The sequence below is a fragment of the Bacillus rossius genome (genome assembly GCF_032445375.1).
Source record: "Bacillus rossius redtenbacheri isolate Brsri chromosome 9 unlocalized genomic scaffold, Brsri_v3 Brsri_v3_scf9_1, whole genome shotgun sequence".
NCBI classification, from domain to species: domain Eukaryota; kingdom Metazoa; phylum Arthropoda; class Insecta; order Phasmatodea; family Bacillidae; genus Bacillus; species Bacillus rossius.
The window spans coordinates 18,455,053-18,481,318 of NW_026962012.1; the positions used below are offsets into that span (position 1 = coordinate 18,455,053).

Sequence of the window (26,266 nt, forward strand, 5' to 3'; positions counted from 1 at the left end):
GTAGAGAAATAGGCCTATAATTGTTAACATTCTGTTTAGAGCCTTTTTTGTGGATAGGTATCACCTTAGCAGTTTTCCATTTCTCCGGGAAAACAGAGGATTGTAAATAAAAATTAAAAATATGCAGCAAAAGAGGGACTAATAATTCAGAGCAGCCTTTTATAATGAAATTAGGTATGCCATCAGGACCAGTAGATTTGGATGATTTCAACGATTTTATGCCCCATAATACTAAACATTCTGAGATTGTGGGCACAGGAATAGATACTAAATGTATATTGTTTGTCACAGGTTGTTGGATACATGTAGAAGGTTCGTAGACACTGGAAAAATATTTAGCGTATCCATTGGCTAGTTCAGCTGGATCATTCGTGATAGTTCCATTAATTTTTAGAGAATGCTGTTCATAAAAACCATCTTTCATTAGTTTGACATATCGCCAAAATTTTTTAGGGTTAGTTTTAATATAATTGTTGGTATTTCGAGTCCATTGAATTTTGTCTCTTTTTATTAAATATTTTACTAATTTACGATGTGGCGCGAACGTGTGTCTCTGTCTATGACTATTACAACTGCGTTTGACACAGTTAACACGTCACAGTTACTTAACTTTGAGTAATTACAGATGATAGTACGGTGTAGTGTATGTTAAAGATAATGTATGTTAAATGGCTGGCAAAGTATGGTGGTTGGCTGTACTCGTGTACGATTAATAACAAAACTGATAACGTTTAATAATTAAAACAATATCAAATGGTATTAATTGTATTGCAATACTATAATTGATATAATTTCAACACATAGATATGTACAACCCTTAAACTGAAAATTATTGATCTGAATAGATTATCCTAAAGTTGGACCAGCTTTTAAATAACCTACCAAATACAGATAGCCAGACATGAATAGATTTGGGTCCAGTTTCGATACCACACCGTCATTACTGAATTATCAAGGTTTGCAACTACCGGTACCGACTAGCTCAAGTTGTGGTAGGGCAGGTTCTTCGGCCATTCAGGACTGCTGGGTAGATCGGTGTATGGTCGCAGGAACTTGTAGAAAGGGACGCTGCAATAGAGTTCTAATCCACTACGACTGCCGTAGGCTACGACTCATTGACTGGATCGGCGACATCAAAATGGTCCTGAAAAAACGTGGTACAAGGAAAGTTCTCACCACGAGATGGCAGGAATCAGATGTAGAAGTCGCGATGCTGGAAGCACTCGCGAAACGCCTCGTATGTCGTGTGAAGGCGTATACCCTGTATTCTGAGGTAGATGAACTCAGAATTCTCCTATCTGAATACTCCGTTTATACTGTAGTATCTAACTATCGTAGCGGACTCGATCTTCTTGTTTCCTTTGCGGGCACCAGGTTTTTGGCAACACTTCGCAAGGGGAACGTCTTCTCTCGAACCTGGCGTCCTAGAATCCCTCTCTATTCCTCCTTTTTCAACCTCAACTTCCCAGGAATTGTTGTAGCAACCAGCGAGCTCGCAACTAGCAGGAAGAAATACTCAGCAGTTGTAGTAAAATCCAATGTACGGTAATTAAACCTGTGTTTAACTCATGTAAAGCTTGCAGAAAAAGCAATAGGCGTCCAAAGAATAATTAAATGAAGACAATAAATTATTAAACTGCTGCGATTTCCAAAGACTAAACATACTGGCTGGCCTTAGCTATCCATATTAGTGTGATTGCTGGTACAACTTATAATACAAATACATATTTAAATATAATAATTAATTTACAATAAACATGAGATAATGAAATCAACCTGTAAACGGTTGACTGTTTACAACGATAATAAGAGAAAAGTGAATAGTAATACGTGTTGTTGTTTCTTTTATAAAGCTTATGGAAATGCTTCTTTGACTTTAATGCTTGAATTAACTCACTGGTAAACCAAATTGGAAATTTAGATGATTTTTTGTTTGCCATTGGAATAAAGATATTCATATTTTCAACAACGCAATTGGTTAGTTGGTCAACAAGTTCATTTACATCCATAGAATTATAAAAATCTGACCAGTCATGATTTTTAATGGAATTGAAAAGACCGAGGAAATCACCTTTTTTATAGTTTCTAAACGTTGATGTAATGTTGGAACTGTTTTTGAAGGACTCAATCTTGATGTTGATGTTTAATGCAGGATGATAAATATCTTCTTTGATAAGAACATCATAAGCCTTTGTCACTGAACACAGCTGTAGACTAACTAATTAAAAACACCTTGGAAACTGCTGGGCAAAATATTAAGGAAATTAAAATCAATTACCAGAGGGGACACGAGGCGGTGAACAAGACAAAATTTACACTCCCTGCACACTAGTAACTTGGGAGTTCGTGGATCGTTATGTAGAAGAAGGTATATGATAAATAAATACACTATATAAATAATTTGGTCTATAGGTTTTCCTGGCTTATTATTAAGAGGCCCTGTTTTAGCATTATTTTGACATGATAATAAAGATCTTAGTTATTAACAAAGTTAAGGGGGCGCCCCTACATTATTTAAAACAACACCCATTACACCTTAACAAACAAATGATTACATTAACAAAATTCTCAAGTATAGCACCAAAATTCAACTCTCCCAACGATTACATATATATTAGTTTCCTTGATTTTACACGTTCTTGAGGATTACGTTCTTAAAGCACTGCTCGCTGGTATCTTTTTAATGAATTTAGTTCCTTCTATGCAAGCGGAAAATATATATAGCTCATATCACCCGGGTCTTCCCAGGATGACGTCGGACCGAGAGGAAAACTCTTCTAAAGGGGGAAATCAGCTGGAGGTCCCGAAGATCATGCGGGGAGCAATGTCTCTCCCCAGAAACTTGGACCCTGTCTGAAACACAAGTCAAATTCAAAACGAATTAGACCTGCTTCCAGACAGTCATACACATTCGGCGCGAAAGGCCAACAAACGGAAATATGGGGAGGGGGAAAAAACGGATTACTCACCAAACAGGGTGTGGAAACAGGGCCTCCGAGGTGTCTCGCGCCGACATCAGGATGACGCGCACCGAGAAATCGCGGATGTGAGTTAGGAAAACAAATTTTTAAAGAATAAAAAAAATTAAAAAATTAACAACACATGACTTTTTCTAAAAACTACGTCTGCCTGGCTACTGTACAAATGGGATCACATCCCTTAAGCAACTGACTACATCTTTTATGCAACCGAAATCGCCGTTCTCGCGAAAAGCCTCTTAGCGCAGAGGACGCCGAGAACACGTGGTCAGCAGCCCAGCTCAGAGAACTAAGTGCCGATGATGGCGGACAAGACTTCTAATTAAAACAGGCGCTAAAGCCCTAGGGAGGAGGGGGGAAGGTTCGGTTCTAAGCCGAAAATTTCTGAAGGAGTCCGAGGCGGGCGTGACAAGAACACGACATGCGCGCTCTCTACCGGACCTAAACAAAAGCAACGAACAATCGACTTCTACAGGCCGCGAGAAGAAAGCATAGTGCCTTATGGCGCAGCGACGCTGCTCTCTAGCGGCGTAAAGGGGAACTAACTGAGGCGGTGAGCTGACTTGCCACCAGGTGTCATGAGGGTGAGCTCTGCACGCTGGCGACCAGGCCCGCGGTTACTTTTTCCTCCGCTAGATGTCGTGGACGTGTCTGTAAGACCAGGGAGAAGGTCCTTGAATTAGGCCATCGTCTTGGCTAAGTTCCCGTCAGGTCACTGCTCCTGGCTTGATTTCTCAGAACTAAGGTGAGGTGGAGAGAGAGGAAGGGGGGGCAGAAATAGCCACTAAGGTGGGAACGCAGGTCCACTGGAGACCCATTCTTGACGAGACTTGCTATTCTCAGCAAGCCTGTAAGAAGTAGCAGCTTTCAGTCCACAAGCTGCTCTATGCAATTTTGGTCATGAAGAGAAATAAAATTACAAACTCGGGACGTGACTGCAGGCGAGAGAAATTTCAACCGGGCTGTCCATGTCTACATTAGACAGCAAAATATCAGATAGGCCCCCTGAGAAAGGGGGCTTCGGTCCACTGGCACAAATTTTAAACACGTGGCGTACACCGGCCTAACAAAGAGTAAATCACCCCCTTATCAACCAGATAAAATTAGAAAAATCAAATTTCCAAAAAATTTTTTAAACTTATAGAAAAATCAAAAAAGTGACGAAATGCCTAATTTCCGGCACAGAGGCTATGTGGATCGAGGATGAATAATAATGTAAAAAAAAATGCTGGTTTGATTTATATAACTGCCCTTTTACTAAAATAATTTACTTAGCTTTTTCTTTTCTTTTATCTTCATCTTTTAGGTACACATGTATTAAAATATATAAATTACAAACAGGATAGAACCCCGGGGCAACAAAATACATATAAAAGTAAAACAACCATACCTCTTAAACTTGACCTTGGTTTTACGTGAGCTCGCAAGCTCAAAGGAAAGACAAATATTCTAATTTTGTGTCCAATTCTTGAAGCTAATCTTGCACCCCGCCTGTAACCGAAGTCCCAAATTGCTTAGACTGGTTAACAGGCGGCTAAGGTTGGGCAAATCTATGTCCAGGGAAAGGCCAAAAAGAGGGGGGGGGGGGGGGGGGGGAGGTATGAAGACCACTTACCCAAAATAGCGGGGTGAAGTCACGTTAGCTGGCTCCAGGAGTAGAGTAGGCAACTCCCGGCGCGGAAGTTCGCGGTAGCAGTGACGAGAAAGGTGAAGAAATAATTTAGATAAAAAAAACTAGCACGGGCAGACAAATTTAAAAATAAGAAAACTAAGGCATCTAAGCCTTGGTGTTGGAGACTACATGACGTAGTGTCAAGTCTTTGAAGTACAACTGCGATGAACTCTCGCTAATCGCACGTGTGGTCCGTACTGACCAGATGCTGCCCACCGAATATTCAAAAGGACGCGCATGGAGACGGGAGGAACTACACTCAGGGACGCGCAGGGAGATGGCAGGAACTACACTCCGGGACGCGCAGCAAGACGGGAGGAACTACACTCCGGGATGCGCAGGGAGATGGCAGGAACTACACTCCGGGACGCGCAGGGAGACGGGATGAACTACACTCTGCACGCGCAGGGAGACGGGAGGAACTACACTCCGGGACGCGCAGGGAGATGGCAGGAACTACACTCCGGGGCGCGCAGGGAGAAGGGAGTAACTACACTCCGGGACGCGCAGGGAGATGGCAGGAACTACACTCCGGGACGCGCAGGGAGACGGGATGAACTACACTCTGCACGCGCAGGGAGACGGGAGGAACTACACTCCGGGACGCGCAGGGAGATGGCAGTAACTACACTCCGGGGCGCGCAGGGAGAAGGGAGTAACTACACTCCGGGACGCGCAGGGAGATGGCAGGAACTACACTCCGGGACGCGCAGGGAGACGGGATGAACTACACTCTGCACGCGCAGGGAGACGGGAGGAACTACACTCCGGGACGCGCAGGGAGATGGCAGGAACTACACTCCGGGGCGCGCAGGGAGAAGGGAGTAACTACACTCCGGGACGCGCAGGGAGATGGCAGTAACTACACTCCGGGGCGCGCAGGGAGAAGGGAGTAACTACACTCCGGGACGCGCAGGGAGATGGCAGGAACTACACTCCGGGACGCGCAGGGAGACGGGATGAACTACACTCTGCACGCGCAGGGAGACGGGAGGAACTACACTCCGGGACGCGCAGGGAGATGGCAGGAACTACACTCCGGGGCGCGCAGGGAGAAGGGAGTAACTACACTCAGGGACGCGCAGGGAGATGGCAGGAACTACACTCCGGGGCGCGCAGGGAGAAGGGAGTAACTACACTCCGGGACGCGCAGGGAGATGGCAAGAACTACACTCCGGGGCGCGCAGGGAGAAGGGAGTAACTACACTCCGGGACGCGCAGGGAGATGGCAGGAACTACACTCAGGGGCGCGCAGGGAGAAGGGAGTAACTACACTCCGGGACGCGCAGGGAGATGGCAGGAACTACACTCCGGGACGCGCAGGGAGATGGCAGGAACTACACTCCGGGGCGCGCAGGGAGAAGGGAGTAACTACACTCCGGGACGCGCAGGGAGATGGCAGGAACTACACTCCGGGGCGCGCAGGGAGAAGGGAGTAACTACACTCCGGGACGCGCAGGGAGATGGCAGGAACTACACTCCGGGACGCGCAGGGAGATGGCAGGAACTACACTCCGGGGCGTGCAGGGAGAAGGGAGTAACTACACTCCGGGACGCGCAGGGAGATGGCAGGAACTACACTCCGGGGCGCGCAGGGAGAAGGGAGTAACTACACTCCGGGACGCACAGGGAGATGGCAGGAACTACACTCCGGGACGCGCAGGGAGAAGGGAGTAACTACACTCCGGGACGCGCAGGGAGATGGCAGGAACTACACTCCGGGGCGCGCAGGGAGATGGCAGGAACTACACTCCGGGGCGTGCAGGGAGAAGGGAGTAACTACACTCCGGGACGCGCAGGGAGATGGCAGGAACTACACTCCGGGGCGCGCAGGGAGAAGGGAGTAACTACACTCCGGGACGCACAGGGAGATGGCAGGAACTACACTCCGGGACGCGCAGGGAGAAGGGAGTAACTACACTCCGGGACGCGCAGGGAGATGGCAGGAACTACACTCCGGGGCGCGCAGGGAGAAGGGAGTAACTACACTCCGGGACGCGCAGGGAGATGGCAGGAACTACACTCCGGGACGCGCAGGGAGACGGGATGAACTACACTCCGGGGCGCGCAGGGAGAAGGGAGTAACTACACTCCGGGACGCGCAGGGAGATGGCAGGAACTACACTCCGGGACGCGCAGGGAGACGGGATGAACTACACTCTGCACGCGCAGGGAGACGGGAGGAACTACACTCCGGGACGCGCAGTTTGATGGCAAGAACTACACTCCGGGACCCGCGGGGAGACGGTAGGAACAGGAATCGCGCTGCTTACACAGCTTGGGAAGAACAAAGCTTGGCAGGTCCCTGTGGTCAAACCCACAGTCTAAAGTTTAAATTATAGCATCCCCTTAAGATACAGCAGTAAAAAAAAATTAAGTAATGGCCTCTACACACTTATCAAAGTTCAAAAAGTTGAAATAATCACTGTGCCGACAGAAATGCCTGAACTTGCGGCACAGGATGCCGTTACCGTAAATGGGCTGAAACCTATTGGGCAACCCAGGTGTTATAGAGCACTGCTTGACGTGCCGAGCATCAACAAACCCAAACACAAATTATTGTACAAAACAAGTGGTCACGATGCTCAGGATGCATTCGGGGAAGTGATGAATATTAAGATTGATGATAGAAAAAGAAAATTTTTGGTGTTGATTTAGCGCTTTTTCAGTGTAAAAATATAATAACCATACACAAAGGTTTTGTGAAGTTAAAGTTGTGGGAATGCTGCATATCATCATGTGTCAGGCGGGGAAGTGGACGAAGGTTGAGGGACTACCTGCAGGCTGCGGTGCAGGGCCCCCTGCAGCTGGTCCACCGAGGTGCAGATGTGGCCCTCGGCCCCCGCCAGTCCCATCATGTGCTCGTAGCGGGCGCCCACGCTCAGCGCCTGCGGGGGCGTCCTGCAACCACACACTCCGCACTCGCGTCTCCCCGCCGCTCCGCCGCCACGCTCTTCCTGCATTCAAGCAAGCCATAGCCGTAGACTCTGCTTCTCCATTACCCGCATAACAATCTTAACATGCACAAAAATATGGTAAACATTGTGCACCTGAAATAAAGTAAGAAAAAAAGGGGGGCTTGTCTGTAATGTCGGTTTACGGACGATAATTTTACGTGATAACGTCATGAGAAAACATTGATGAAAAATCGCATACTTTTTAATTTTCAAATATTATTTACAGTTTTTTTTTTTTTTTTTTTTTGCAAATTCAATTTAAATAATTTGTTCAAATATAATCACGAACAATTAGTTACAGAAATAAACCGAAATCAAATCAATGTCAATAAATTGTTTGATTTGAAATGACAAAAATTTGACAAATAAATCAATTTTTTTTTAAATTCTTGCTTTTGAAAAGCCCGCCTTAACCTGTTTGATATTATAGAAGATTTTCTCGCACGGTGGTTGGCCGGTTCTTGCACGTTCGGCTCAGGTGGAACTTGCCAATGAGTCATGCTTTTTCGTGCGTGAAAGCCGGGGTTCATCGATTTATAAGACGTTATCACGTCGAAAACTTATAAACAGTATAAACATACGATGTATCGTGTGTTCATTGTGTAATGGACGACATCTTTTTTTTTTTTTTTTTTTTTTTTGGAAGGCTGACACACCAGCTCCTAGCTGTGTAGGTTTAAGTATAGAAGTCATCTTATTTGAGATATTTTCAATTACAGCTGGTCTTCAGTTCCCGGTGCAGTATTCAAGTGAATGTGATATGTAGGTGCGTGCTTACACTCGAGTGAGCTCGCCTGCCTCCTGGATGCTGCTGAAGGTGTCCTGGTCAAAGCCGCTGTAGATGCCGTTGTTGTTCACGATGATGATGACGACCGGAAGCTTGTACCTGCAACAAGCCATCTTTCTGTTGCCCAGCACGTTTTCAACCATGTACTCTGTATATGAGTGTCGGGTTTAAACCAGGGTTGGCTGGTTTAAACCACAATGGTTTAAATCAAGTGTTTTAATTTTATTTTTTTAAATAATGTGTTTTTAATCAGATTATCTTAATAAAATGTAATGAAAGGTCTAATTCCACTCTGATAACTACAATAGTTTGCTCATTAATGTTACTTGTGATTCAAGAACAAATAATTATAAACTAATAAAGAACTTAGCATTTAAATTATCTTAAATAAGTTATAGATTATATCCAGCTAAATAATCTTCTAACATTAAATTAATTATCAAATCATAGTCAAAAGTGTAAAAAAAAGAGGAAATAATAAATTTACTATTTTAAAAAATATCCTTTTTTTTTGTGGGAAATCCCTGATTGTACTGTAATTCCCTTTTTGGGTGAAACATATTCTATGGAGAATCCTCGTCCTTTACAGAAAACTCAGTAAATATCTTACATTGCAGGTTTTTCGCAGAGTAAAAATAAAATTAGATAAATTAAAAGTAAAAAAGTTTTAAAAAAAATCTTTTATTTAAACGCTTTAAAAAGAAGAAAATACATTTTTCCTTAAAAAATTTAACTATCAACTTATAACCTCATTATATAAAATTTATATGATCATAAAAGCTTGTCGCACGATTTGTAAAAAACTAGTACCAATTTTATTATGTAAATTGATCTGCTAATTTTATTGTATTTTCAATTTCAATTTAATTAAATGCTGATAGGTAATTAAACCTCGCGACAAGCTTTTATGATCATATAAATTGTATATAATGACGTTATAAATTGATAGTTAAAATTTTTAAGGAAAAATTTATTTTCTTCTTTTTAGAGCATTTAAATAAAAGCTTTTTTTAATATTTTTTTGTGTTTAATTTATTTTTTATTTTTTAGATATCGCTGGCAAGGTTTCTCAGTCTGTTCATCTCATTCAACGCATCATTGTTGCAAGGTCGTTTGCAGGTTAAATTTGTGAATCGTGTTCCTCCTGTGATTCCCCTGCTCTTAACCGTTGCATGCGTTGTTTAACTTTATCAAGCGTTAACTGTAGTTGAGTAGGTGTTACGCTATTGTCTTGATCACGTCTTCTGTTAAGTCTTTGGCGTTTTACGTCATCGCCTTCGTGAGCAAGCTTTTCCTGCCGTTTTAATTTCTTTTTTTCCATTCTTCTCTTCCTTTGTGTTGATGTTTCTGTTTTTCCCATTTTCTTCCCACGAGTACCGAAGAAAGATTCGTCGACCCTCCCAGAGCTCCGTTTAGAACGGTAAGAGCTAATATACCACAGGGTTCGCCCAGGTGCCCTGAGGTGGTACGTTCACGACATCATATTACACCCCGATGCTACTTAGTTCTCGGCACAGCCTCACCTTGACTTGGGTGTTTGGGAGAATGCGCCACTTATTTCAGCTTGGAGCTTACTTGTGCCTGACGAAACACAGATCCGAGTTTGATTTTGGAGTTGTCCTTCTCCTAGACAGGTTGTAGGCCAATGCTGATGACGCCCATCTCGCCAAATTACACAAGTCAAAATTATTTCAGCTTGGAGCACACTTTTCAATTTACTCTCAATAAGCCCTTTCATTTGATACCCATATTGTAGAAGTGCATTAAAAATAACTACTCCGACATCTTGGATGGTCCGCCATATTGGATTTAGAATGACGCCAAATTATTTTTCGAGTTGCTCTCAACCATTCTTTTCATTTGATACCCATATTGTAGAAGTGCATTAAAAATAACTACTCCGCCATCTTGGATAGTCCGCCATTTTGGATTTAGAATGAAGCCAAATTATTTTTCAAGTTACTCTCAACAAGCCCTTTGATTTGATATCCATATTGTAGAAATGCATTAAAAATAATTATTCTGCCATCTTGGATGGTCTGCCATATTGGATTTAAAATGATGTCACACACCATATCGTGCATTGTCATCCAAACTAAATATGTACATACAAAATTTCAGCTCAATCAGTTGAAGATATCTACTTCAAAATTGAGTTCAAAGATTCCACCCGAACAAACATACTTACATACATACATTGCAAGTTAAATAAAAGCTTTTAAAAAATACCATTTTCCAAGACCAAAGAAATTTCTGTATTCATCCCTTAAACAGCGTTAATAAATTCCTACTAGTTTTTGAGCAATCCCAGTTTTTAGCTCACATTTCAGTATATATGCATTGCTGCTTCCATTAATTGTTTACACGTGTCGGTTCTGAAGAACTTAAATACTGTGAATGGTCAATTAGGAAAGGCTAGCAACTATAAAAATACTATAAATATTTCTTATGGTTGCTCATGAACTGTGAGTTTAAGATGTAGCTATCCTGACCTACCCAACCTTACACATACATTTTTAATGTAGCTATACCAACCCAACCTACCATTCACAATATTTTTAAGTATTTTTTATGTCACTAACCAAAACTATGAATCGTTTGTATTATTACGTGATTCAAAAAACTACTTTAAATGAAATATAAAAAAAAAAAAACTTTCTTACTTCAATGATATTTGGAAAAACGACCAAAAAACTGGGAAAAAAAATATTTACCTACAACTGCAATACACCATTATATTAACTACTTTTATTATAAAACAATATTGTTGACTATAATTCCCCTAAATAAACACACAAACCCGCGTGGTTTAACAATATTGTAGTGGCAGCAGGAATGCACAGATACTGAAATGTGAATTAAAAACTGAGATTTCTCAGAAACTAGCAAGAATTTATGAATGATTTTTTCAGGGTGAATACAGTAATATCTGTAGTGTTGGAAAATTTTATTTTCGTAAACTTCTTTTACTTGGTGTAAACTGCATGGTAAGTAACATATTTAAGGAAATACCCTTTCTGTGGTTATGTCCCAATCAGATATGCAGATTTTCTGGACTTCAGTTATTTGATGTTATAACTTTTCTGGTTCAAAATAAGTGGCAGAAAGTGGAATGTTGTATGGCTTTCACTTGAACATGCTGAGAACCAAAATAACTAATGAAAAAAAAAAAACTTTTTTTTTCCCAACCCTGGATAAAACAAACAAAAACATCGCTCTACAAGTTACCAGGCAAACTTTTGCAGATGAATATTGGTCCGGAGTAGAATGACATGACGGGAAGAGGGCACAGCTCACCTGAACATGGTCTCCAGCTCCATGCCGGAGAAGAATGACATGACGGGAAGAGGGGCACAGCTCACCTGAACATGGTCTCCAGCTCCATGCCGGAGAAGAATGACATGACGGGAAGAGGGGCACAGCTCACCTGAACATGGTCTCCAGCTCCATGCCGGAGAAGAATGACATGACGGGAAGAGGGGCACAGCTCACCTGAACATGGTCTCCAGCTCCATGCCGGAGAAGCCGAAGGCAGAGTCGCCCTCCACACAGACCACCTTCTTGTCCGGCGCGTGGTCGCGGCACCACAGCGCTGCCGCTATCGCGAACCCCAGGCCGACCCCCATCGTGCCGAACGTGCCTGCGACACGAGAGCCAAACAGCCTGATGGTACCTCTACGAGGGCACTGTGCGGGCAACTGTCAACCTCCACCCTGACCATTATGCCAAGAGTGCCTGCGACATGAGGGTCTAAATGGTTTGCTGGCATCTCACCAGGTGTTGTTTTCCTCTTTAAATCTAAAAACACTGCAGGAACTCGTGAACCTCCACCCAACCCTCATAATGCCAAGCCTACGTGCGACAAGAGAGCATAATGGCCTTCTGGAACCTCGCACTGTGTGGCTCCCCTCTCTGAGGAAACTGCAGGAACTGGTCAAACCGCAACCTAACCCTTATCATGCGGAACGTGCCTGCGATATGAGTGCCTAAATGGCCTGCTGTCACTTCGCACCATGTTGTTCCCCTCTATGAGGACACTGTACAAGAACTGGTCAAACAACCCACTACTGTGCCAATTGTAGTTACAATACCAAGTTTGTAACAAATAATGTTTTTATGTGTTTGGTGTTGATTGATGCCATTTATGAAAGCAATCATCAATTGGAATGTCGTAGATTTTAACAAAAGAAATAAATTTTATGAACAGAGTATTGAAATATTTTGAATGCAATATTTTCTCAACTGCAGCATCATACAGTAATACTGATGATATATTGGTCTTTGAGCTATGTGTAGCAACACAAATGTGTACATATTTTATGTTTTAAACTTTGGCTATTTAGTTAAAAAGCAGGAACGTCACTTGTGACAATTCGAGCAAAGCTGTTACTTCGATCGCTGTGAGAACTACACTTAAATTGGGATGATCCTCTTCAAAGTGAGGTTTGCGACAAGTGGAAACATAATAGAACGCAGCTTTGTTGCTGAAAAGAATTAAAATTGAAAGATGTAACATGCTTTATGAACCTGAGTCAGTGGAGTGTTCTTGAGCCTGTGTAAGTTGAGCTCATTTGTTTCCGTGATGTCTGATGCTGCCTATGTGCTGTGGTGTATTTATGCTCACACTATGAAGATGGTATCAAACTAGTGCATATGGTTACTGGAAAAACAAGGGTAGCTTTAGTGAAGCAGGTGTTGTACCACTGGAACTGAGTGGCAGAGTGTTATTAGCACAGTTCCTGGTAGCCGTGAAACGCATTAGAGATCATGCAGACTCAACTATTGTGTTGGCTAGGATCACCACAGAAGCAATGGAAAACATTTGCGGCCAACAGAGTATCATTAACCCATGGTCTTGTTGATTCATCTGTGGTATCATGTGGATGGTAAAGACAACCCAACAGACTGCGCATCACGAATTGTCAATTATCGTTTGTGGTGGCCAAGTCTTGCATGGCTTCAGGACTCCTTGCTTCCACATAATGAGGTTGAAAACCCTTATTACCATCTACGATTTTGTAACAACTGAAGGATCTCAGAAGAGGAATGGAACAAATCCCGTCTTTGGCTGCAAAGGAGCTAAATAAGGCACTGTTCCACTGGGTGAGAATAGTACAACATGAAAATTTTTCTTATAAATCCACTGTCTAAAGAAAGACAAGCCAGTGCCAGTAAAGAGCCATATCACTACTCTCTGCTCTTTTTTGTAAAATGATGTGGTATTCAGGGTGGGCAGTGGCCCACATCCCAGAACAACAAAAACATCCAGCCTTACTACCTAAGCACAACAAGCTCATTATATTGCAGACCACATAACATATCTTCGCACTGGTCCTTAGTTGGTACAGGTGATTATTCAGCAGAGATTTTGGATACTTAGAGCCAAGAGTACCATTCTGTGTATATTATGGAAATGTGTGACATTTCATTGCCAATAAGTAGTGTCAGCAAAAACCACTGATGGTTAATTTTTCAGCAGCCATGGTAAACCTTGCTCATTCTTTCCTGCAGTATGGAGTGAATTATGCAGGATAACTCATTTTTCACAACTGTAAGGGGAGAAGCAATATCCACTTAATGCTATGTAGCTCTGTTTGTAAGTTTTGCAACAAAAGTGGTTCATTTAGAATTGTAAGAGACCCATCAACACCTGCTTTCATTGCAGCACTCTAGTGGTTTGTGTCACGTTGTGTTAAGCTCAGTGAAATATATAGTGATTGTGGTACCTCATTTGTTGGTGCCATTTGGGAATTGAAAGCGATGTTTGCACCAATGAAGAGTGACTGAAAGCAGACATCAAGCAAAGCAAGGTATTTCCTGGAACTTTAAGCCACCAGCAGTACCCCATCAAGGACTATGGAAGGCTGGCATTCAGAGTATGAAATACCAATCACGTCAAGTAGTTAGTGGCAGGGCCCTTACATTTGAATAAATGTACACAGTGCTGACATTGGTTGAAGCATGCCTTAACTCACGTCCACTTACAGCATTTCCAGTGGCCTCAGTGATCTCATGGTGATGACTCCAAAACTTTTTAAATGGAGATAGTCTTGTAGCCACACCCAGATGTGAGACTGCATCACAGAAATTCAACCATTTGTCCATATGGCATTTGTTACAATGGCTGGTGCAGTATTTCTGGCAGTGATGCTCAGTAGAATACCTGTCTCGACTTCAGGACTGGCCCACATGATGGGACATGATTGTGACCTGGTTGTCATAAGGATGAAAGACTACCAGCACAGCAGCGGAAACTTGGAAGGAGCACTGTTAAATTTCCTGAGGAAGATTATCTAGTACGAACTGTGAACTGTGTCAGTGAAAATTGCTTCAGGAGTTGAAGTAGCTTGGCTTCTGGGTTGTAGCCGTGTCCTTGGCGAATAATTCACCGACGTTTCGGTCGACACTGCAGTCGCCATCATCAGGGAGCAGTTACCTACTGAGGTTCTGAAGCATGATAACTTGTAAAAACCTCGCAAAAATGAAGAAAATTTATACAATACCAAACAAATATGGTCTATACTTCGTGAAATAAAAAATGCTTGCTACATACAAAAATAACTTGTTTTGTCTGCATGTGTATAAAAGTGAAAAACAAAATTTTATTTTGGATAAAAATGTTTGTTTTATTTAGTGTAAACTAATTTCTAGCTAAGGTTAGGTTCTCGTAGTACAACTTCTAACTTAAATATGTAAAATCCGTAATAAATGACTAAAAAAATGGAGAGTCATAACGTCTTTCCAGCAATTGTGACGGGTACGTACTACAGTATCCTAGAGATCGTATCCTACTGAGTTGAACGTTTTATTCAAATGTGTGTCCGTTTCATTGAATGTTTGTTGTCAAGTCTGTAGCCAGGGTTGAATATTTAATGGTTCAAAACCCCCCTTGGTCTTGTAGGAAGCATAAAATACATATTCAGGGATGTTTCGGCTCTACAGTAAGCTTTAAATTTGCTGAGTTGGTATTTTTATACAAAAAATTTTTTCTATGTGTTTGATGTATCCTTGTAGCCTGGTAGTATTGTAGACTCGAAGCTGATTGGAACCTTGTAGCTTGTAGTTTTGTAGCCAAGAAGTCTTGTAGCCTTGTTCGGAATAAATAATTAAACTATGTTCACAGAGATAAAAGAATGGGTGGATGAATGATTTAATCCAACTCTAAAGGAAGCCATGTGAAGGGAGTTCGCAGCAAAAGGGATTTATATGTTACAGAAAACACAGAAAAATTGAAATGGTGCCTTTTAATGTAAAAAATAACTCACTCCTGTAAATTGTTTATTGCAATGCAAATAAATTAGATGTAATAAAATTTATATATGAAATTAAAGATTTTGTATGTATTTATAAATGGTGGACAGAAATATTCAGTGTTTTAAAGAAACGTAATTACCATCCTAGATGTTACTACTTGGAAGATTTGCGAAGTTCGGCTATACATGGCGGATTCTATGGGGAAGAAATTCAGCCTACCAAATACCCAAGCGATAAGTATAAAAATTGATACATTAGAGAGATGATCCCTTGTTTGTGAAGTGGCTAGGATTCAATAAATGTGAAAATCAGTTGGATAAAATGTACTGATGTCATATAAATTTTAATGTTTTGTAATGTTGTAAATATTTATATCAATAAATGCAAGTCTAAAATAAATAAAAATGTATTTATTCATGTACTGTTTGAAACTTGTTATTAGTTACCAGAGGCCGGGATGCTCGTTGAAGGTGCTTGAAATGGTATTAGGAGGCTGGGGACGCGTGGCGACAGGTCTAAAAGACGCAGCTATTTGGGGTGTGGATGGTTCAGTGTGAGGGGGGAGGGGGGAGGTCTGCTGACGTCAAAGGCCGTGCGTCAGTGACGTGTGTGCTTGGCACGCACGAACAGGACTGCAATAGAAAGGGTAGAGGTGTGGGGACAGTTGAACCATTGCACCCTTAGGATGTATCATTCGTAGTTATCAACAGAGCTAGTAAGATATGTCGTGCCAGCTATGAGAAGATTGTTGACGAGGAGTTCTATGCGAGCTGTCAGGAAGCTAGCGGCCAGGAAGAAGCTCTTACGATGGACGAAGATGAAGAGTCCAGGGAAGACATCACAGACGTACCTGTGAACACCTCCACTCTGACTGGGGAGTATATTGCTGCTGTGTGGGGGAATATTAGGCACTTATTCCTGAACTATCGACTTTGGAGCTGTGTGATGCTTGTATAGTTGTGTGGACAGAGTAATTGATGGCTAGTATGGAAATAATGCAGGAGCGGGCTGTTGTGAAGGGGGTCGGTAACGCCCCTCTGAATGATATTGCTTTGGTGGGGGGAGAAGATAGTGTGAATATGTGTGTTTCTTTATTAAATAGATTTAAATATATATTTTAAAATATTATATTTACTTCGACTTCTTGTCACGACTTTTAAATTAAACTATTTTTATTTGATATGAAATGCATGTCGTAGCGGCAGTAATGGCTGAGGTGAGTGTTGTAACTGCATCATATACACTATAGCGATCAGACATTAAGTTGAAACGTAAAATGTTATGTGTCGGATGTGGCCTCTCTCATGAAGAGGGGGGCACATCTAGTACTGTACAAATGTGAATCGGCATTTTTGTTTCTATCATAATATTCTCGTGCACGATGCTTTTTTTTCTTTCATAAAAAATTTTAGGGGGGCGGATTTTTACACAAACATTTAAAATATCTGCTTCAATGCAACTTTTTAAACATTAATACGTGAACATGTTCCTACATTTAATAGAGAAATGAACATATATACACAAACATAAAATTTTTTGCTTCCATGCAGGTTTTTGAACTTGAGTATGCAAACATGTTACTGCTTAGAAGATACATCAATAAAAATATTACTTACGTGTGAGGACTCTGATTATTTTCTGGTCCTGAACGGTGTAGTATTTAGTAAATAAATTAAATTAACCAACTATTTTTAAAAAACATTATCATTACTATGTATCCGACACGATGAGACGATTATTTTGATATATGATAACATATATCTCAGACTATACATTTAAACATCATAAATGATTATGTCTTTAAAAAATTGTTGTCTTGAACAAAATGTCTGTGGATTTTGCGGATTTTTTGTTCTATAAGGCTCATAGCATAAATGGTGGTCACAGCAACAAAATTACTGTGGATTTTGTGAATTTTGTGATTTATTTTATCATAATTTGTGAATTTTTTGGTTTATTAGGGTCATAACAACCCTGGTAAGAAATATAAACTCAACCTTACATACACTAACATACTTAAGAAATTTACATCCGATGACGACATCCATCACATTAATTCAAGATGGCGGTTTCCATTAAACAAGATGGTCGCCTCCAGCAGACTATAATGCTATACATTTTTTTATTTTGATAATAAATTTATTTTTAAGATGTCGAAGTAACCAAATTTGCAATGGGTAGGAGTAGGGAGCTCGATGATGATGTCATTGTAACGAAAAGTGCAATGCACAGGAGTGAGTAGCTCGATGACGAAGTCATCAATTTTTTAAAATAAGATTTTATTAATATTTTTTTAATTGTTAATTTTTTTTTCGATTTTCTAAGTTAATATTTGAGGATTTTCAAGATGGTGGACGTGACATCATAATTCAGTGGAATGTTCTAGAAAACAAAATGGCGGAATTCTCTAGAAAACAAAATGGCGGAATCTACTGAGGCCACCATTGCCAAAGGTCAAGGTCAAATCCAAGATGGACACCGGAAGTGATGTAATCCAAGATGGCCACCTGAATTGACCTAATCTAATATGGCCGCCGGAAGTGACTCAATCCAAGATGGCCACCAGAGTGACGTAATCCAAGATGGTCGCCGTGGCTCCCCGGCTCCCCGGCTCCCCAGCCATGAGCCGGTGTCCCCATATGAACTAAATACACCTACTCAAGTTGTCTGCTAATTGTTTCGGCCCAATAACCTACTTCTGTGTTGTTTGCAATGTTCAGTGTATTGTGATTTTTAGGACAATGAAAATATTATGTATCATTTTACAAAAATTATTGTATATTTACATCTCACGATATTTTGAATAAAGTTGTTACCAGTGTCTTGTCACACTGTAATTTTTTTGTATAATTGTAGGCAATATCATTTATTGAAAGTGACCCGTGTCCCGAGAACAGAGAACCATGAACGAAGACCCAAGACCTGTGACCCATCGCTCATCGAACAGACTGGAAGGGACATGGTTCAGTGACCTGTGATCAGGGTCATCCACACCACGTGACTCCCGTCTACCTCGAGGCACATGCTGGGACCCGGTCCCGGGATCCGACTCCAATGGCAGTGATTCGCGGCCGAGACCATCGGCGAACAGCCCAGAAGAGAGCCGGGTCGCTGAACGGTGAACCAAAAGTATTAATCGAATATATCAGTGGCTCATTTTGCATGTATAAGGGGGCCCGTCAGTGCCAATTCCTTGTCTAGACAACATAGGATAGCTACCGTCACATCCCAACCTGCCTACGCCATAAGGATGCTCGAGGCAGCCATGCCAGGAGGGACTCTGGTAAGTGCAGTGAAAAAGGTTCTACGCTCCCACACTTAAAACAAACTTCGTCACGTGGTGAACCGTGAGAAGTACGAGCGAGTGGTTTTGGTGAGGAGAAGCGGCAGTATTGGTGTTTATTGCAGCTAGTTGATATCCAGAGTAAGTGGCGTGGGGGTGGCGCCAGGTGTTCTTGACAAACAACGAGGACACCCAGGGCTGACCAGAGAGTGGCCGCGGACGAGTGGTTGGAGTGACCCCAGGTCTAGCTCAAGAGGATCGTCGAGACGAGCAGCTGAAAGGTCCGTACCACCGCCGCAGCTGACTTCACGGCGGGGCAGCTGATTCAAGACGGAGTGGACGTTTCCGGATCAGCGGGTGGTGGTGACCAAAACCAGCACGCGGAACCTGAGATGGAAGACTACAGAATCCTGGTGTCAGAGACCGCACATCGTGCAGCGGACGACCAGCCGAGCTGCAGGTACTGACGAGGTGAGTGGAGTAACTTACTTAACGTCCTCAGAACAGGACAGAATTCACTTCCAAGTGGACTTACATTACAGTTCGTAAAGTACTCGGATACTTTGACATTTCCCTTTGTTTTCATTGTTTATTTGTTGTTTGCAACTCAAGCAAATTTATGATCGTTGTGTAATCCTTTCTTAATATGGGTAGGTGTAGAGTAAATATTTAGTGGTGGTTTTTTATGCCTGAATGTAGAACATGCATATAGTAAGTTAGTTTTGTGGTAAAAATAACCTCGATAATTTTAAAGGAAACATACAGTAGAACCCCGATTTCGCGAACATGGATTTAACGAAAACAGCGATTTAACGTCAAGGTTTTCAGGAACCATCAAAAAACACCAATTTATTAAAATAATAATATAGATTTCCAAAAAATGAAAGTAAATTGTAACGGAAACTTATTAAAAAATACACTCTGTGGTGTCAGTAATAGAATGGAGGTACTATATATTAAAATGTGCCTTTGCATCATCTGTCCAATCACGAAAAAATAAAAAAAAATTGTTCAAACTCCAGGCGCTGTAACTGAATTGCGTAGGTGCGTGCCATTGAGCGCGCCTGGACAGATAGACTGTCCGCGACACATGACGTCATGAAGGGTTTCTTTGTCCGCATCCCCCTCCCCCTTCCTTATCCCTGGCTTGACTCACCACGTTATCTTCCAATCACGCCCGCATAGTAACAGTGCTAGCCAATAATCACACGTTTCCAAATATTCCTTTTCCCATCCTCCAGGTTTTTTCAACTGTGACCACGTCACACCAATACACCACTATCATTATTTTCAGTAAGAGCTTTGTGCGCGGTGTTTAGTTTTTGGAATACATTTTTTATAAGTGCTGTTCCGACTTCGATGTTTTTGGAGTAGATAATCACAGCGACAGACCAACAGGATGTGCTCCCGCCCTTGCCGTCAGCGATGTTTATTTTGACAGCTCAAGCAATTATCTTTCCCACGTCCCTTCGCAGCGTAAAAAAAAAAAAGGAAGAAAAAAAACACGGAATGCAGATGGAAAAGTAACTATGCATTAAAATTAATATATTTACGGCCCTGCTATATTTTTCTATTCAATAAAATTCGAGGTATTAGTGATTTTTCAGCAGAAACTGCTGTGTGACTAATAAACAAATTGTATCATAATAACTTAAACTTATAAAGTATTTATTAACGGCGAAGGACAGTCGTATAAGCCCATAAAAATATTTATTTTACCAAGAATGGACTATACAACCTGGCTTTTGTCGCACGCGGTGTGGGAGGGGAGGAGGATGGTGACAGTTTCTCACGCAGAAGGTTGAAATAAGGGAGGGAATGTGTTGAAATGTTAGTTGATAAAAGGATGGGGGCGCGAGGGGAGGGGGGGGGGTTACATGGTTTGTAGCTCTGGGAGGGATGAGCCTTGAAGAATTAGCAGGGGATGGGAGAGGTAAGGGTCACGTCACATGACGTCAAGCCACCGCTACCGCCAGCCAGGCAGCACGAGTTTCTTACGCACTCGCAGAAGCTACCACAGCGGCTTTTCGTGCGTGCGGGCGGGTAAGATAACTTGACAGCTGAGACGGCTATTCGTGCGATAGTGGACACGCCGAGCTTAGCTAGACACTGCCGCGTGCATCGGCGGGATTCTACTGTACATGGCTTTATTTACTGTTTTTGGACATCAGCTTTGTTACGTTTTTTTGACGATTTGTTTATGTTACTGGTATTAGAACTGGACAAAACTGGGACATGGGCGTTGGAGCTTTTATTTTTTTTCCGCTAAGCTCGTGTCTATTGGCTGGCTGCTGATGGAAGGTCACGAGTCAGGGTGGAGCGTTGAGTGAGTTATACTGCGCATGCGCAGCTCAGCGAACAGAGAGAGCCAGCCGGCGGCTACGCCGTGCCGTAACAACAGCTGACTGAGTACGAGTACAATTAATTACCTTTCTCCGCGTACGGCGTGCTATGGACGGTAAATTCCCACCAATTTGCGGCCATTTTTTTTAAATTTTTTTATTGTGACGCAATGTGTATGTAGTTCGTATTTGTTATAAACGCTGCAGGTTGCGACTGTATTTTAATAAACTTTAACATATTTCTTACACTTTTCATATATTTTTTTGCCTAATTTTTCATGGTTTCTGAAAATCTGTACGTACGACTGAGGTGTACGTACGAACCGGGGGCCGTACGAGAGAGATAAAAATCGTTTAAGATGGAAAGTTGACAAAGTCTGAGATAGCATGGCAGCACAAGATATCTGCGTCGACTCTATCTACGATATGGAAACGTAGGGACGCGATTATGAGTGCGGGGGTCATTGAAAAAAGGGTAAATCGGATTTAACGAAACATCGATTTAGAGTAAACATTTTCGGTAACCATAGCACTTCGTTAAATCGGGGTTCTACTGTAATTGAAACAAGTGTGCTGATTGGTTATAAGTGGCTTATCCTCTTCAATGATGTGTTCCGCCTAGATTGAGGGCTGCTTTTACTAAAGTTTGATGTCACTGGTTTCTTGTATTACCATTTCTATATACATAGTTTTATATTGTCTGTTCGCAGCTTAAGTCTGGAAACATCTTAGAGGAGCTGAGCAAATATTGTCAGCGCTCACATTCTTTCATTTATTCATTATACATAATGAGCCTTATTTAATTTATTGGTAATAAATGCTGTTGTTACTGTCAAAGCAAGCCCTCACTAGTAATTTTTGAAGATTGTTGAAGAAAATTCCCCCCCCCCCCCCCCCGTATTCCCCAACAAAGTATTTTTGTTAACATGTATTTATTTAATTATGTTATGTGGAATATATTCGTATTGGCAATCCTACATAAAAACACATAACAAATTATTCAAAATCTTATCAATTGTCAAATTAGGCACAGCTTAAGCAGTTTTACCTTCCGACAAATCGTTATTTGCATCTTTAGTTTTCAAGATGTCTGCTTTAGTGCCGTGTAAAAAAAAAAAGTAAAAAAAAATATGCCGTTCTCTTCTCCTATACGAGAGTTACCAACTGTTTCTGACGTCAGTTCAAATTTATCCCAACACTTCCAACTCGCAAGGAGTAGGAGAGATGGCAGGTGAAACAAAGGAGCTGTCCTGTCGGTGTGTGTGTACACCCCTGGGGCTGGAGTCCCGTTAGCCCTGATGCCCAGGGGATTAGCACCCCTCCTCATGCAGGCTAGCAGGCTGTTAGCGCACTCGACGGTGTGTGACAGTTGACTACCTGCCCCTCCAGAGTAATCAGTTGCCTCACGGCTACACACGTCATTTTCTTTTCTGACGTGATAACGTCTTATAAATCGATGAACGCCGGCTGCACGCACGAAAAAGAATGACTCATCGTCACGTTCCGCAGGTTTTGGCGGGCAAGTCACATCAGTTTTGTCATAAACACATGCAGCAAGTAAGCTGCTATTGTGTCACATGGTGTTAGATCGATTGTGACTGTTGATTCATGTGCCATGGAAACTATGGCGTTCACTTTTTTTAATGGCCATCGCAATGGAGCCTATGTTTAGTGGTGTTGAATTCCCGGACTGTTGACATTTATTTTTTCCCACTAATGGTACGTGTTACAACACATATATTGTTTTTTAAAGTTCGAAATGTCAAAATTATGCAGTGTTTTTAATATTTACACGACTTTTCTTTTACTGTTTAGCAAAAAGTTGTGAAAAAACTTGGTATACTTGTTACATGTTTGAAACGTAGCTTATTGTTTTTTTTTAATGATGAAGTCTCAATAAAACATAAAAAAAATTTTTTATATTACACAAATGATAAATTCAAATTCAACAGCGAACATTGGTATACGACAAACACACAAGGTATTCTATGTCAAATAGTCATAAGCAAAAGAATATTCACTATTTTGAAGAGTTATCATTTGAAGTAAAATTTAATAAAAATAAAAAATCTGTTCATATTTGAAAATTTGAATTTTTTTCTCAGGCCTATCGATTTGCATAATAACCTTTAAGAAACGGTACCTACAGGAGAACTGAATAAACAAGAATGCAAGAGTAGCGAGAAGTCAGGAGACAGGAGACAGGAGACAGGAGACAGGAACTGCACCTGCATCCAAGCGGTGGCGAGGCAGCTCGTTGAGCAGCATCGAGCGCCCTATGTCCATGGTGTTGGCCCCCTCGCTGACGATGATGCTGTCTGAAACACGACATGCACTCTCTGGGGCACACCTGCGTGAGTGAAAACATCGTTGGCCTACATGAAAGTTAACACAATGTTTATAATTTTGAATGGTATGTATATTGCTTTGACTTATTAGATATCTAATAATAACTGAGATTCATGAAGAAAACAAATTAACCATTTGGTTTGCTTCTCATTTTTATTAAACACATTTTGGAGAAAGCCACACAACTGGTCAAACAAATGCTTTGCTTGTATCAGTGTAAGTATTGCAGGAAAGTGTAAACCGAGGAAAAACTCTTAAACTCCTCTTATACATAAGTACATTTAATGTATGGATTCTTTCTTTAATATATACTTACACTTTACAATAAAGCCAACTAATATACCATCCATACTCAAACCATGCCCAAATTACATAACATAAAAAAACCACAAAAAGTTAAAAATTTATTTTGGATTAAATTAATTTATCTTATTTATGGTATTCGGTTAAATAAGCATGTACAAAAATATTTAGGTGTTAAAGTTTTTGAATGAGAATTTACACATAAAACAAAAACTCTACTTTTGCATTTATTCTCAATTTCAGTCAACCCTCTATAACTAGTAAATAAATATTACTAAACAAAAATATTTTGTATTAATTTAACACAAAATGACAACAAAAACCATGACTGAAATGTGAAACAGAACTAACATTACCGTCGTAGTAAACACTGACCACGAAAGCGGCAAGATACAGAGTCCGCGCGCTATTGATATCGGTAGGTACTCACTACGTGCCCGCACTCTGAACTGCATCAACCTAACGAGCGCTCCACTGTGCAACGGAACAAGTAACTGAAAATGTGTCTGAAGGAAAATTTTCACATCGCACAGCTTCGTATTCCTGTTATTAAATAAGTAAACAGTGATTTCCTAAAGACTCATGGATTTCAACTTAAAAATATAAAAATAAATATATTTTGTATTAAATACAATGTTTTCGGGCCACTTAAACGTCAGAAATAATAACGTACATCATTCATCTTAATTAGAAAATGGCAAGCTTGAACATTTTATCATGTTTGATGGGAAATTCTATTATGTGAGAAAGTCTTAAATGAGTTTTACCAAATAAAGACCAGATTTTTACGTAGTAAACGAGACATGAAAGGCAGAAAGCAAAAAATTTTCACTGTGCAATTTGAGGGAAAGTATTGCATTGCATTCAAAGACAAGTAAATGGAACATAAAGAATATGTCGTTAATTGCGGGAAAATACCGAAAATTAAAATATAATTAAAGATATTACCCAATGGGATTATAATTGGGCATGGAAGATAAATTACTCAATTTGAAGTATTTACAACAATTTATCATGTAGCAAGATGAACTGTTTTGATGCAACACTTGTTGCCTTCTTAAAATAAAATTCACATAAATAAGATCGTTAACACTTGTCATAAAGTTCTAAAATATCTACCTAAATGCTATAATTACATTAACAAATATAAAAAAAAGTTATATAGGAAAAAAGAGTAAAAATTCGGTATCATATAATTATTCAAGTTAATCCCTTGATCCAAATATCTTGATCCCGGATACACTGATTATGTGGTACATGATGCTTTTTTTTAGTACATCGACATATCCTAGCCTTAACATAAACTTGTGATACAACAATGAATTATGATTGTAAGTTGAACACAAATGAAAACATTTCCACAAGACCTGACATAATTTGTTTGCTTTTTGATATTTGAGTTTGTGTTGTGTACAGGATCTTTAGACATAGGTACTAATTTAAAACAGCAAGAATTATGTACCATAGGATAAATATATAGAAGATCATGCCTTCAGGGTCAAGAGATAAACTTAGAGACATGATACGGAACAATTATTGGGGAAACTCGCCATGTAAAAAATGAGTTAATACATTGAGCAATGTACCTTTTAAGATCTATTTCATAGGTTATTATAAAAAACAATGCATTTCTTTAGAAGCACGAGTTTTGATAATTGACCAGCAAAAAAGATTTTTACCATTAATTTTTGTTTTTTGTTTATGTAAATTGCATATCTTTGACATTTCTAAATTGTATCTAGTGGAATTTGGGTTAGTCTGAAGGATGCCTTTTTTTAAATAAAATGAAAATTTAAAACAATTTTATTTTTGCATCCTAACATGTTTTCCAGTCATTCTCTAAGAGGGTGTTGTGACACAGTCTACCATTCAAACAAGTGGTTAGGTTAGGTACATTACAAAATACTGAGAAATTGTGCGCACGGTAGGTTAGGTTACGTCAGCAATATTAATAATACCGTGGCATTGTTGTAAGCGGTTAGTTAGGCTAGATTAACTACATTTAAAAAAACCTTCGAAACCGTGTGAATGATTGGTTTTGTTACGCTAAACTACGTTAAGAACGGTATGCTGCAGTAAGGGTTGGTTGTTGGTAGTAGGATGGTTAGGTTGAGTTAGCTACAATTTTAAATTGGTAAATTCCTACACAACCATTCAAACGATATAACATTTTGAAAATGTTTGGCGCACGCTGGCTTCCCCTGTTCCCCTCCCACAATCCTTCATCTCCCCTCCTCCCCTCTCGGTTCTCACTTGGGCCGAGGAACAGCTGCACTGCCTGACTCCTCACTCCTGCTCCACCTGGCCCTAGAGGCCTCCAAGGCCTCCGTGCAGACCTTCG

The 26,266-nt window shown here is 40.9% G+C and overlaps 1 protein-coding gene across 1 annotated transcript in view; it reads right to left on the reverse strand.

The window, feature by feature from the left end:
• Positions 1-26,266, reverse strand: part of LOC134542661 (2-hydroxyacyl-CoA lyase 1) — a 103,511-nt gene that overhangs the window by 17,464 nt on the left and 59,781 nt on the right. The window contains exons 8-11 of the mRNA XM_063387085.1: positions 23,502-23,591; positions 11,887-12,034; positions 8,386-8,493; positions 7,428-7,551 (exon numbers count right to left, since the gene is read on the reverse strand). Of these exons, the coding sequence (XP_063243155.1) occupies positions 7,428-7,551; positions 8,386-8,493; positions 11,887-12,034; positions 23,502-23,591 (470 nt within the window). The remainder of the gene's footprint in view (positions 1-7,427; positions 7,552-8,385; positions 8,494-11,886; positions 12,035-23,501; positions 23,592-26,266) is intronic.